Raw genomic sequence first — 14,480 nt, forward strand, 5'->3', positions numbered from 1 at the left:
GTCGGGGAGGGGTAGGACGGAGCTGTCAGCAGGGAAGGAGAGGAATATACACCGCACGCCATACGAGCCGCTGCTAAACGAAATACACCTGTATAGTTTGGTGCACTGCAGCACCTGCATACTGTGAGTACCCTCCTGGAGGAACTTCTTTTACTTTAAATAAATCCCTTACTATATTACACCATGGAGCTTTCTTTTTCTCTTTTATGAATGATGTTTTACCTTAGAGGATTGGACATACATCCATTGCATCCTGAGTGAGCCCAGGAGTGGCCCCAATGCGTGTTTTGACACTGTTTAACTACCGTGTCACACGAATAGAGGTGAGCGCAAGCACAAGTGGGGGATCACGGGAGAGCACATCCAGCTTGTTGTGATTTGGACACTTTTCAGGAGAAGCTTGATGAACACTTCATTCATGGACACTGTTTTCTTGCACTTCTTTGTTTCAGTTTAAATCTACTGATCGTATTTTGTTTGGACACTTGATTGTCACAGGATTTGCACTTATTAATTAGGTCTATATTCATGCATGATGCACTTTCAGCATTTTATATAAGGATTGCACATTTATGTGGATGCACTTTGTGAATTTTATATATAAGGATTTATATATATATATATATATATATATATATATATATATATATATATATATATATATATATATATATATATATATATATATATATATATATATATATATATATATATATATATATTTTTTTTTTACATATATATATATATATTTTTATATATATATATATTTTTTTTTACATATATATATATATATATATATATATATTTTTACATATATATATATATATATATATATATATATATATATATATATATTTTTACATATATATATATATATATATATATATTTTTACATATATATATATATATATATATATATATTTTTACATGTAAGTTTTTATTAGCATACTAATTATGGTTTAACATTTTTGCACAATTAGTTTATATTTTATACTCAGTTTATATATATATATTCATATTTTTTTTCAATTCACATTTTTAGCGAGAGTACAATTGATTTTATTTATATTCAAATACACGGAATGAAACGTGGTGAAGTGTTTGCTGCTTTAAATATAGTTGTTTTACTCCTTAGAGGCATTGGTCCACTTGTGGCTCGCAAGAACCCCACCTGTATGTTTTACAGATGACGTGTGCTGTTCATGATCATGAGCTGTTCCATGCCTTCTCCACACTTTTTTTTTTTTTTTTTTTTTTTTTCTTCCTGTCATTCTGGTACAGATTAATCTTAGCTTCAAATGTCCAAAGAATGCTTTTCCAGAACGAGTCTGGCTTTTTTAGCTGTGTTTTGGCAAAGTCTCTAATCTGGCTTTTCTTCAGGCTTATGAATGGTTTGCACCTTGTGGTGAACCCACTGTATTTGCTCTCAGGATTTTCTTTGATTGTAGACTTTGACAATGATATGTCCACCTCCTGGAGAGTGTCCTTCACTTGTCTGGATGTTGTGAATCGGTTTTTCTTTACCATAGAGAGGATCCTTCGATCTTCCACCACTGTTCTCTTCCGTGGACGTCCAGGCCTTTTTATGTTGCTGAGCTCACCAGTGCATTCTTCTCTTCTCAAAATGTACCAGACTGTTGATTTGGCCACTCCTAATGTTACTGCTATCTCTCTGATGGATTTTGTTTTTGAAGCCTTACAATGACCTGTTTCACTTGCATGGACAGCTCCTTTTGAGCGCATGATATAGGTTCACAGCAGTAGATTCCAAATGCAAATACCACACTTAAGCCCCATACACACTATTAGATTTTCTGCAGATTTTTGTCTTCAGATTTACCAAAACCATATAATATGAGGTCAAACCTTAAGAGTTTCGATTTGTATGCAATCAGACAGACCCTTGCACTACATGGTTTTGGTAAATCGTAAGACAAAAAGCTGCAGAAAATCTAATAGTGTGTGTATGGGTTCTAAAGCCTCGTAAACACGGTACCATTGTTGGCCAACCGAGCATCTGATTTTTGCAAAAGGGCGTGTGCCAGGATCTAGTTTTGCATACTAACGTTACACAATTGTCGTGCCACAAACACAACGTAGTGACTTACTACGAGTAATTTCAGCTCTTGAGCGCCACCCTTTGGGCCCCTTCTGCTAATTTCGTGTTTAGTGAGCATTAATTGCATATTTGTGCTTTTGACTTTTGTGTAATGGATTTGTGTACTGACCATACGAAAATCTGACGTCAAACCGTTGTCCGCCAAAAATTTACTAGCCTGTCATCCAACATTTGTTGGACAACAATTGTCAAAAGGAGCGTACTAACGGTAAGATTTTAGGACAACAGTCTGTCAACAGACAATCTCCTGCCAACAATCGAACCGTGTGTACAAGGCTTAAGAATCAACTCCAGACCTTTTTAGCTGCTTAATTGTAAAGTAGTAGCCCACACCTGGCCATGAAACAGCTTTTGATTAAATTGCCCAATTTGCTTTTGGTCCCTTGAAAAAGGGGGGTGGCTATTCTTAAGAGCTGTAGTTCCTAAACCCTTCCTCCGATTTGGATGTACATACCCTCATATTAAACCTGAGAGTGTGCACTTGCAGATCATATCCATGTTATATAACTGTAGCTTCAATATGTTTTGGTAAATACCTGAAAAAAACTAAAATTGTGCCTGTGTCCAAATATCCAAAAAAAAAAAAGCTGAATGCATTTTCTTAATGCACAAAATATAAATGAATTCTAACATTTATATGTATTAACACCAGGGATCTAAGGAATATCTGATTTTCTGGGGGATCAGGAAGGATTTTTCCCCTCCCCCCGTAATTTGGATCGTGCTTTATTTGTTTTTGGCCTTCCTCGCGTGTGTGTATTTGTGTGCGTTTTGGGGAGTAGATAGGTTTTTTTTTTTTTTTTTGTTTTGTTTTTTTTTTTTTTCCACCCTGACTAACTATGTGGGTATTCAATAAAGCAGTTGCAACAGATTTTTGCAATCCAGCAAAGCCCTTGCAACAGTTTTGCATAGCTTTCTGATGAATTTGCCAGACTCCGGTAATTCCTATTACTTTGAATGATAGAGTTGATAATGTTGTGCTGTCAAGTGACCAATGTATCAAAAGAACAAGTGGAATAAGTAAATGTCCAACAGCATATAATCAAATGGTATATGCTATAAAAAAAATAGTACACAGTGACCACACGTGCCAAAGGTGGATATGTGCAATTATCATGTTGGTAATGAAAGAAGAGAAGAAAATTACCTAAAAAATCATTAATAAAACTGTGTTGAATCAAACTCTGTTTAACCACTTGCCAATCACCCGCCATCATTATACGGCTACAGGACGGCTCGTTCCCGTGAATTGCCGTAACCGTACGTCGACTCCTTTAAGAGCCATAGCAGGCACGCCCGCTGCACGGTGGGGAAGCAGATGCGCGTGGCCGGTGGCCGCGATGTCCTCCGGCCACCCTCTATTGTGGGCACGAGAGCCAGAACGGGGATTTCCCCGTTCTGACAGGAGAGACCGATTGTCTGTTCCTAGTAATTAGGAACAGCGATATGTCTCCTCCTCTAGTCAGTACCATTCTCCCTCAGTTAGAAACACACATAAGGGAACACATTTAACCCCTTGATCGCCCCCCTAGTGTTAACCCCTCTCAGCCAGTGACATTTACACAGTAATCGGTGCCTTTTTATAGCACTGATTGCTGTATTATTGTCAATGGTCCCAAAAATGTGTCAACAGTGTCTGTCCGCTGCAATGTCACAGTGCCGATCTGTCCGCTGCAATGTCACAGTGCCGCTAAAAATCGCAGATCACCGCCATTAGTAGTAAAAACATAATAATAAAAATGCAATAAATCTATCCCCTATTTTGTAGACGGTATAACTTTTGCGCAAACCAATCAATCAATATACGCTTTTGCGTATACGTAATTCTGAGTTGGCATACAGAGAGAAACCAGTGCTCAGAATGGGGCATTTTGTGCTGGGAGGCTGACATAATTATCACAGCTCCCTGCCCAGGGCTCCAGGTTATTATAAAGTTGACTGTTACCAGCATCATATCACCTGATGACTTATCCCCTGCCTTAAGGGGTTAGTCTACCTTTATTGACATATGCAAAACTATTCCTTATGCATTATAGCTTCCTCAGTACATTAATATGCAACCCTCCATCTTGTTAAATGATGCTTACTATTCAAGCTGCTTGCTTTTTATTTTGAGACGTATCTTCCTATAAGATTAAATGTGCATTTGATGTATTTTCTGCAAGTTATTTACTATTTTAAACGCTTACTTTGTGTAGATATCCAAAAGACCCATGACTACTGCTGGGGCCCCCATCTTTGATGTGATGTCAGAAGCCTCAGCAGATTTGGAATGGTCAGTCAAGTGACATATTTTTATAGTATTCCTTTTCACTCATCCCCCAGCAGCTACATAAAAGTTATGTAAGGAGAGGAAGAGAAGGCTAGAGGAGCTGGGTCAGCAGAGTAATTTGACATTCCCCGGAGAGGGATATGATGGTACAAGGAGGGAGGCACATTGCCAGTAGAAAAAAAATTAACAGCACTGAGAGAGATTAAATTGTGGTATTACTTTGTTAACCTGGTATCCAGCTTTAATGTGAAATAATGAGAATTGCTATGGGAGGCTGCAGATTTGATGTCTCAATCATCCTTATACTGTCTGCTGTCTTCTATTTCAGCAGCAGGTCAGACACTTATTGTCATCATAATCTGCTGTTTCAGCTGGTTTGCGGGATATGGTGGTTTATTTAAAAGAAACCTCTGCTGAAAAACAAGGAAACTGCCGTTGCTGATCTCTTATTGAAATGTTAGTTGGTTGGCTATCTCTGAATAAACAACTTTGACTCTCTGACCTAGAGCAAGCATGCAGAGAAAGCTAGGAATTCTAATCTACTTACCTTTATTTTTATTCTATGTGGCAAATTTATTCAGAAAGTAATTGAAAAGAGCTGCAATGTGAAAGTAGCAGTTACTCATAGTTGGTCAGATTTTGGAAGCTTACAGAATCCATTAAGAGAAGAATGTTTTGTGGTTGGTTAAATTACTGCATTTTGATCCTTTTTTATTTTTGAAAATGAATGATTTATTTGTATGATAAACAAAAACAAGTGTACTGCTTAATTTACATGTTTTATAATTATCAGTTTTACCATTTTGAAGTAGCTTTTAGTAGGTAGGTGACGAAAATTGGTTCAATTGAATTATGTCTGCTTTGTGTAGATGCAAACCTTCCACTCAATTTTTTTCTCCCCTTTTTAGAGCTTAATAATGGATAGCGCGATTACTCTCTGGCAGTTTCTACTTCAGCTTCTTCAGGAACCTCACCACAACAAGCTTATTTGTTGGACGTCAAATGATGGGGAGTTTAAACTTCTGCAAGCCGAGGAAGTGGCCCGGCTGTGGGGTGTGCGCAAGAACAAGCCAAGTATGAATTATGACAAACTGAGCAGGGCACTCCGCTACTACTATGTAAAGGTAAAAGGCATATCTTGTAATCCTAAAGGGTTATGCTTTACAATTTTATGAATACTATATTTGCAAGGCCTTATAGTTTGTGCTGCCTGTCAAACTTTAGTTTATATTTAGAAAACTGTTAGGTCCAGGTCTTTAAACCATGGCCATTTGTCTCTATAGTGGACATTGATCAGTGGTGTAGCTGCTTGTGCCCTGGAGAGTCTATGGTATCTGTCTCTGTGTGGGCACCCCTGTTCATCGAATATGTTGAAAATAAATCTAAGCAGATATGGTCTCTATAAGTAAGCTAATTGCTATGTAAAGAAAACTTGTAGTTGGATAGAGCCACAAAAATGGCCATCAAGAAAAACCTAGGGTAAAAAATGTTCTTAGCACTGCATACATTTACCACGACATGAGAAAACTTCCCACATCCTACCAGATCAATTGTCTAATACATTAGGATCTTAGCCTTTAACTTTTCAAAGTATCTAAATAAACTCTTGCATTACCTATGCTATGTAGAATTAATTAATGCAATGCATGCATGATGTTGACCTTGGCATTCTTTGATCCATGCATCTGCAAATGGGAAAATATTGAAAGTTTTCTTACATTCTGACCCCAAATTACAAATATTTTTCAAGCCTACTCAGAACAATTAGATAATGTTGACCTTTTTCACTGCAAATTCAACCTTCTTGATGTTTTGAGTTCTTTTTGGGGAAAATTTCTCAAACCTTTTGTCATGTGATCATTGAGAGGCAAAGAGTGACACCCAAATCCATTCTTCAACAGGGATACAGAAATGATATAAAAAAAAAAAAAAAACTTAAGAGGTTATTCACCTCTTCAATACAGGACATTTTCACCCCCTTCCTGCCCAGGCCAATTTTCAGCTTTCAGTGCTGTAACATTTTGAATGACAATTGCGCGGTCATGCAACACTGTACCCATATGAAATTTTGATCATTTTTTCCCCCACAAATGGAGCTTTCTTTTGGTGGTATTTTTTGCGCTATAAACAAAAAAAGACTGACAATTTTGAAAAAAAACACAATATTTTTTACTTTTTGCTATAATAAATATCCCAATTTAAATAAAACAAAAACTAATTTCTTCCTCAGTTTAGGCCAATAAATATTCTTCTACATATTTTTGGTAAAAAAAATCGCAATAAGCGTATATTGATTGGTTTGCGCAAAAGTTATAGCGCCTACAAAATAGGGGATAGATTTATGGCATTATTATTATTATTATATATTTTTTTTTTTTTTTTTTTACTAGTAATGGCAGCGATCTGTGTTTTTTGTCAGGACTGATATTGCGGCGGACAGATCAGACACTTTTGATACTATTTTGGGACCATTGACAATTATACAGCGATCCGTGCTATAAATATGCACTGATTACTGTATAAATGTCACTGGCAGGGAAGGGGTTAACACTATGGGGCGATCAAGGGGTTAAATGTGTTACCTAGGGAGTGATTCTAACTGTGGGGGGAGGGGACTAACTGGGGGAGGTGACCGATCGGTGTCTCCTCCCCCCTGACATGTCCCTGCTCTGTGACAAGCAATCGCGGGTGCCCGGCGGACATCGTGACCGCTGGGCACACGCATCGGCTCCCGAGTGACGCGGCGTCGCGTGCCACTAGAGACAATAGAGAAGCCAAGGACATCATATGATGGCCACCCGGGATGGCAGAGCCACCTTGCGACTGTCATATTACTATGCACGGGATGGGAAGTGGTTAATATACAGTATTTATGATGCCAACAGTTTGTGCAGCACTTTACAATATAAAGGAGGATAGAACAGTTAAAAACCCATACAAGAAAGTCTGGAGGGCCCTGCTGATAAGAGCTTAGAATCTTATAGGTTTTGGGCATGTGGTACAAAAGTTATTAATTAACTGGGAGGGTTGAGCTGTTGGAAGCATTAAAAGTTCATTTGTTGGGTATGGTCGCAATAGGCTTCCCTGAAGAAATTTGGGGATCACCTAAAGGTGGACAGAGTAGGAGACAGCCAGACAGAATGAGGTAGAGGATGGAAGACACTCTGGAGAAGTCCTGGAGGCAATAACAGGAGAGTGAATGAGTAGCTTTGTAATTTCATTGGTTAAAAATAGGCGTATTTTAGAGATGTTATGGAGGTGAAGTCTACAAGCTTTTGACAGTGATTGGATTTGGGGCTGAAAGGACAGGTCAGAGTCTAGGATTACACAAAGCACCCTGATGAGGGAAGAAAATGATAGTTGTAGTAGTAACCCTGATGGAAAAATCAGTGGGGAGGGTATATATTATGAGGTTGGTTTTATAAAGATTGATTTTGAGGAATTGGTCCATATAGAGCTACACGATTAATCGAAAAGAATCGATTCTACCCCCTCCCATTCTTTAAACAGCATTTCCCCAATTCTATGTAACAAGTGCAGAGTTCTCTGCTCGCTTCTGACAGCTGAGAAAAAAGAAAAAAAAATCCAGGCAGCCTGCCAAGTTTATCTCAACATCGGAGAGGACTATAAACGAAGTAACATTTCATTCTTAGATCAAAGGAATGAACTTCGGTCTGTAAATGAGGTCAGTTTAACCACTTAAGTAGTTCCTTACCAGCCGCCACAGAGACTGCAGCAAGTTGGCTCCCCTGCGCGAATCTATGTACCAGTAAGTCGGTCTGTGCACTAGCTTTTGCGTGCCGTGGGAGCTGGCCTGCGGGCCCAGTGGACTCTATGTCCACATGCACTTGTGATAGTGGGAAAGAGGCAGAATGGGGATCTGCCTTTGTAAACCAGGCAGATCCTTGTTCTGACAGGGTATTGAAAGCCATGGGAGGTTATTAGGTGACTAAGAGAGAAGGTGTAGTTAGAAAAGAGAAGGGGCCCAAGGCCAGAGCCTTGGGGGACCCCTACAGAAAGAAGAAACAGAGAGGAGAACACAGAGTTGTAAGTAGTACTGAAGGAACGCTGTGATAGGAGAACCAGGAAAAAGCAGAGCTTTGAAGACCAGGGGAGTAGAGTTTTTTATTTTTGAGGAAAAGCAGGTGGTCAACCATATCAAAGGCTGCATAAAGGTCTAGTAGTAAGAGTATGGAGAAGTGGCCATTTGTTTTAGCAATTAGTAAATCGTTCATGCGCTTTAGTAGGGCAGTTTCTGTGGAGTGCTGCAAGCAAAGTCAGTGAGGTAGGAGCTCAAACGGTTGTAGACTAAGAATTATATAAGTGTAGAGGTAAAAGGGAGCAAGACTATAGGTCTTAACGTTGTTCACACTGTTTGGGGACCAGTGATGGTTTTTGAGTATGGAGATGATCTGTGTATGCTTTACAGGGGAGAGGAAGGTGCCAGTGGAGAGGCAGAGATTGAAGATGTGAGTGACATACAATAGAGTAGTAGTTGTGAGGAACGGGGTCCAGCAAATAGGTGCTTATAAGGGCACCTGAGAGAAGTTTGGTAGCCTCTTCTGTAATAGCTAGGTCAAAAAGGAAAGTTTTGAATGTTCTGTAAAAGGGGTATGTTAATTGTGGAACTATATCTGTACAGTGGAGATGTCCTCACAAATTGCATTCATCTCTTGCTTTATGAAGTGATTTGGCCATCTCTTGGCATCATGGAGGCAATACTTGTATTTTAGGAGGGCATATTTTGTATAGGGTGAAGTCCTGCAAGGATTTATTTTTTTACGCCACAGTTGCATAAGAGCCCGGCTACTTCTCTTGAGATTTGTGGTGTCCTTGATTTTGCCAAGGTTGTAACAGTCGGGGACTGATTAGTGTAGTTAGAGGAGAAAAATACAGCCATGGAGGATGAGAGTGAACTTTTGTAGACAGAAGTGGGGAGGACAGGGGTGAGATTTTGTCATTGAGGTGGTCGGTAGCAGAATAGATCAGAATAGAGACGCAAAGGGTTAAAGTGATTAATGTTTCTATGGGTAAGCTGTGAAACTGATGAGGTTGTAATAAGAGAGAGGAAAGGGGGTATTACATAGTTTACATAGTTACATAGTCAGGTTGAAAAAAGTCCATCCAGTTCAACCTTAAAACCAACCAATAAATAAATAAATAAAATAAAAATATCGTACAACCCAATATACCCAATTTTATACCCTCAGTTGATCCAGAGGAAGACAAAAAACCCCAGCAGAGCATGCTCCAATTTGCTACAGCAGGGGAAAAAATTCCTTCCTGATCCCCCAAGAGGCAATCAGATTTTCCCTGGATCAACTTTACCTATAAATGTTAGTACCCAGTTATATTCTGTACATTTAGGAAAGTATCCAGGCCTTTCTTAAAGCAATCTACTGAGCTGGCCAGAACCACCTCTGGCAGGAGTCTATTCCACATTTTCACAGCTCTTACTGTGAAGAAACCTTTGCGTATTTGGAGATGAAATCTCTTTTCCTCTAGACGTAAAGAGTGCCCCCTTGGTTGACCGTAAAGAGAATAACTCAACACCAAGTTCACTATATGGACCCCTTATATATTTGAACATGTTGATCATATCCCCCCTTATTCTCCTCCTCTCAAGAGTGAATAAATTCAGTTCCTATAATCTTTCCTCATAGCTGAGCTCCTCCATGCCTCTTCAGTTTGGTTGCCCTTCTCTGCACTTTCTCCAGTTCCCCGATATCCTTTTTGAGAACTGGTGTTGAGGTTGCCAGGAGTGCAGAGATGGGAGAATACATGGTCAAGGGTGTTTCCATCACGGAAAGAGGAAGTGTGTGTCCATCGTGTTGGGTGGAAAGATGAGGTGAAGTTGAGATGTTGCTGGGCTGTTGAGGATGTTAGAGCCCACACACACTATTAGATTTTCTGCAGATTTTTGTCTTCAGATTTACCAAAACCATGTAGTTCAAGGGCCTGCCTGATTGCATACAAATGGAAAGTCTTAAGGTTTGACCTCCTCCATATTATATGGTTTTGGTAAATCTAAAGAGAAAAATCTGCAGAGAATCTAATGGTGTGTATGGGGCTCTAAGCCCCATACACACTATCAGATTTTCTGCTGAGTTTTTCCTTAAGATTTACCAAAACCATGTAGTGCAAGGGCCTGCCTGATTGCATACACATTGAAACTCCTAAGGTTTGACCTCATATTATATGGTTTTGGTAAATCTGAAGGAAAAACTCAGCAGAAAAACTGATAGTGTGTATGGGGCTTAGTCACCAAGAAAGATAGTGGGTATTTCAGAGGAGAGAAAGTATGGCAATCAAGCAGAGAAGTCCACAAGGAAGCGTGATACTGGGCCAGGAGGCCAATAAATCACTGCAATCCTCAGAATATTTGTGAAAAACGGACGAATACAGTGAGTCTCAATCGAGATGGCTAGAGAGAGAGATTTAGGAAGGATTGGCACAGAAGTGAGCTTGTTACAGACAGAGAGGGCATTCCAGAGGGCACATGAGAAGGGGGATAGACACAGGCTAAAGTCATAAAAGGTAATTGTTCGCAAAAGCAGATAAGAATCCATCACCAAGGACAAGTCTAAAGGGATTTTCCTGTGAAGGAGCAATGAAGATAGAGAGAGAGAAGCAGATAAAAGATGGGTTTAACTGTTTTTATACTTTTGCAAACAAATTCCCTCTCTGTGACTACTCCCCCTGTCTTAAGTCTTCCCCATACTACTAAAAAATGTTGCTGTTGTGTCCTTTTTGAAGAGACTTCCCTTTTGTTTCCATTCTTGGTAACCACCATTACTGGGACAAAAAGCAAAGGAAATAAAACCCCAATGAAAACTAGACATAGCCCTTTTTATTATGAAAAGTTATGGATGAATATCAACTTTAACTTTTCCAAGGTTTAACACCCTTTTGAAGTATTTGGTTACTTCACTGTCAATTGCTGAAACTTACCATTTTTGTTTGTGTTATTTAAATTATTGAAGGAATGTGTTGTTAACCATATTTCTTTTCTTCAGAATATTATCAAAAAAGTAAATGGGCAAAAGTTTGTTTACAAGTTTGTCTCATACCCGGACATCCTCACTATGGATCCACTGGCTTTGGGTAGAGGAGAAGAAATGGATGGGAACTCAGTTGATGCCGTGAACACCTGTATTTTGCGAGACAAAGAAAACTGTAACAAGGAGCGACTGCCATGTCCTTCTGCTAAATCGTCAGGACGTAATGATTACATTCACTCTGGTCTGTACACATCGTTTACCCTTAACTCACTGAATACAGCTGGTGTAAAGCTGTTCAGACCTGCTGTTGTAGAAAATCCAACAGAGAAGAAAGTGGCCTTAGAGCCACCCCCGTCAGTGATTAAGTTTGTGACAACACCAGCCAGAAATCCAGATCCTGCATCTGTTGTTCCATCAGACTCTCCCCAACCCCCGGAACCTCGAAACAAACCTGCAGAGCCTCCTCCAGATATAACTATTAACTCTTGTCTTCCTCCTCCAACCACTTGTATCTCGCCCATTCTGGTGCCTTCTGGAACGTTATCATCTGCTTTGACGTCTAATCAAGATATGACCATTGACACAGATTTGGAATCAGTAACTTCGCAGTCCCTTGAATTTCCAGGTGAAGTAAATACGAATGTTCAGGAACCAAAATTGCAGGTGCAGGAGGGAGATCCTGAGCCTGGTCCAGAGTCTGAATATGATCCCGAACCAGAACTTGATCCTGACCTCGAAACTGAGCATGAACCTGAACGCTATGTGCTGGATATGAAGACTGGAAAATCTAAAAAGCCTAAGGAGCTAGAGTTGACTCCCACATTGGTAATCACCACAAGTGATTCTAACCCCTTGGGTATTCTCAGCCCTTCACTACCCACAGCATCTCTTACACCAGCATTCTTCTCCCAGGTAATGATTATTTTAATCTGTCTAGGCTTCAGTTGAACTAAAACTCTGGCTAGTCCTTGTTACACTGTGTTGCATTGCATTTCATGGCTTTTTGAAGAGAGTAGTCTGTTTGTTTTTGTTTACATGACTTTCCCCATCAACACAGTCAATGTGGATAGGGGAATCTTCCCCACTGCACCATTGTATTCTAACAGTGGGACGACTCTGCTGTCAGAATACACCGATCAGCAGCTGATTGGTTGCAGGCCATTGATTAAAAAAAAAAATTTCAGCAGTCCTGTTTGACAGAAGTCGATTGCTAGATTGACTTCTGTCCAGCGAGAAGAGCCGTGGATGAATTGAAATTTTAATCCATTTATGGGCAGCTTAGGAGACGCCTGTCCTCCACAATCTTTGTTTTGTCCGCACCCAAACTAAAAATCTAGTTAAGACTCTATTCTCATTGGTATGACTCCAAAGTCGGGTGACTTTCAAGTGCAACTTTAGCTCAACTTTGATGCAAATTTTATGCAACTTTGGATGGATGCGACTTGGATGTGACTTTACTGCTTCATGTAAAACAATCAGGTACAACTTGCAAGCAACTTTTGAAGGTTAACATTGAAGTCCTATGAAGTTGCATGAAAGTCTGACCAAAGTAGTGCATGAACTACTTTAAAGATGCTGTGACTTTAAGTTGCACATATATGAATGATCATCATTGGAAAACATGGGGCATGACTTGTCATATGACATGATGTTCAAAGTTGCATGACAAGTCGCACAAGTGTGAATGGGGTGTAATTTGTCAAAGTTTTCTGTGTACATTATATCATCATAGCTAGAACAGGCTTTTCATGCATGGTTTTTATTGCTCATCAGCCCCTTCCTGGTGACAATTACACCCTCCCATATTTGGGCCTCACAGGTCATAAATCTCCCCATAGGGTTCCCAGACCAATTTAAAAAAAGTGACAAACGTCAAGTCTTCCCCACTGTATAAAAAAAAAAAAAAAAAAAAAGAACCAAAAGTGATATATTACAAGTGGAGGCTGTTGAGGTTAGCCCTCCTCTGGCTTCTTATAGTTTAGAGATATGGCAAGATCTTCCTGTCGTGTTCACATCAATCTTTAGATGTTGGCACATTTTCAGGTATATAGTGAATTTTCCAATAAATGGCTTGCAACCCCTTACAGCAGGAGTGTCCAAACTCTTTTCAAAGAGGGTCAAATTTTAAGTGAACATGCGCGAGGGCCGACCATATTGCCTGACATTCTTTTAACCATTAAAATTCGGTCTAAGTGTGTTCGTCCAAACACTAATGCACTGCCCAACAAGAATTCTCTTGCCTTTGTGGCTGTGTGTTCTGAAGAAATGAGCTTGAGCATGTTATTTTATCTTTCTATTTTATATATATATATATATATATATATATATATATATATATATATATATATATATATATATATATATATATATATATATATATATATATATATATATATTAGGGTTGTCCCGATACCACTTTTTTAGGACCGAGTACAAGTACCGATACTTTTTTTCAAGTACTCGCCGATACCGATTACCGATACTTTTTTTTTAATGTCACGTGACAGTTTTTTTTTTTTTTTTTGCTATTTTTGGGGGGGGGGGGGTGAACGGTGTGTGTGTGTGTGTGTTTTTTTTTTTGTTTTTTTTTATTCTTTATTGTGTGTTTTTTTTTTTTTTTTTTTTAATCAGCCCTTTTGGGGGGCTTTGGTGAGATATCAGGGGTCTTAACAGACCTCTGATATCTCCCCCTTGAGACAGAGAAAGAGACAGAGGATAGAGATTTCCTAGTCCCTTTCTCTGCAGCGTCAGCTGCACTGAGAATGAATGGAGAGAAGACAGCGGCTTCTCTCCATTCATAAACTGAGACATCGTAATCACAGGAGATTACAATGTATCAGTTATGTGAATGGACAGAGTCAGCTGACTCTATCCATACACAAAGGAAGGAGGGGGAGGACGGAGGAACTGAGGGGGAGAACGGAGGGGGACAGATAAGGAGAGAGGAACGGAGGGGGACAGATAAGGAGAGAGGAACGGAGGGGGACAGATAAGGAGAGAGGAACGGAGGGGGAGAACGGAGGGGGACAGATAAGGAGAGAGGAATGCAGGGGACAGCGGAGAGGCATGGAGAGGGACAGCGGAGAGG

At 39.6% G+C, this 14,480-nt stretch overlaps 1 protein-coding gene across 4 annotated transcripts in view; it reads left to right on the top strand.

Moving 5' to 3' along the window:
* Positions 1–14,480, top strand: part of ELK4 (ETS transcription factor ELK4) — a 119,024-nt gene that overhangs the window by 61,835 nt on the left and 42,709 nt on the right. For 2 of the 4 annotated variants that reach the window (XM_073615795.1, XM_073615796.1), the window contains exons 3-4: positions 5,300–5,515; positions 11,408–12,304. In XM_073615795.1, coding sequence (XP_073471896.1) covers positions 5,309–5,515; positions 11,408–12,304 — 1,104 coding nt within the window. In that variant the 5' untranslated portion in view covers positions 5,300–5,308. Of the gene's footprint in view, positions 1–3,877; positions 4,395–5,299; positions 5,516–11,407; positions 12,305–14,480 lie in introns of those variants that run through there. The other 2 variants (XM_073615797.1, XM_073615794.1) reach the window with 2 other exon arrangements.

The sequence above is a fragment of the Aquarana catesbeiana genome, linkage group LG02, assembly GCF_042186555.1.
Source record: "Aquarana catesbeiana isolate 2022-GZ linkage group LG02, ASM4218655v1, whole genome shotgun sequence".
Classification (NCBI taxonomy): domain Eukaryota; kingdom Metazoa; phylum Chordata; class Amphibia; order Anura; family Ranidae; genus Aquarana; species Aquarana catesbeiana.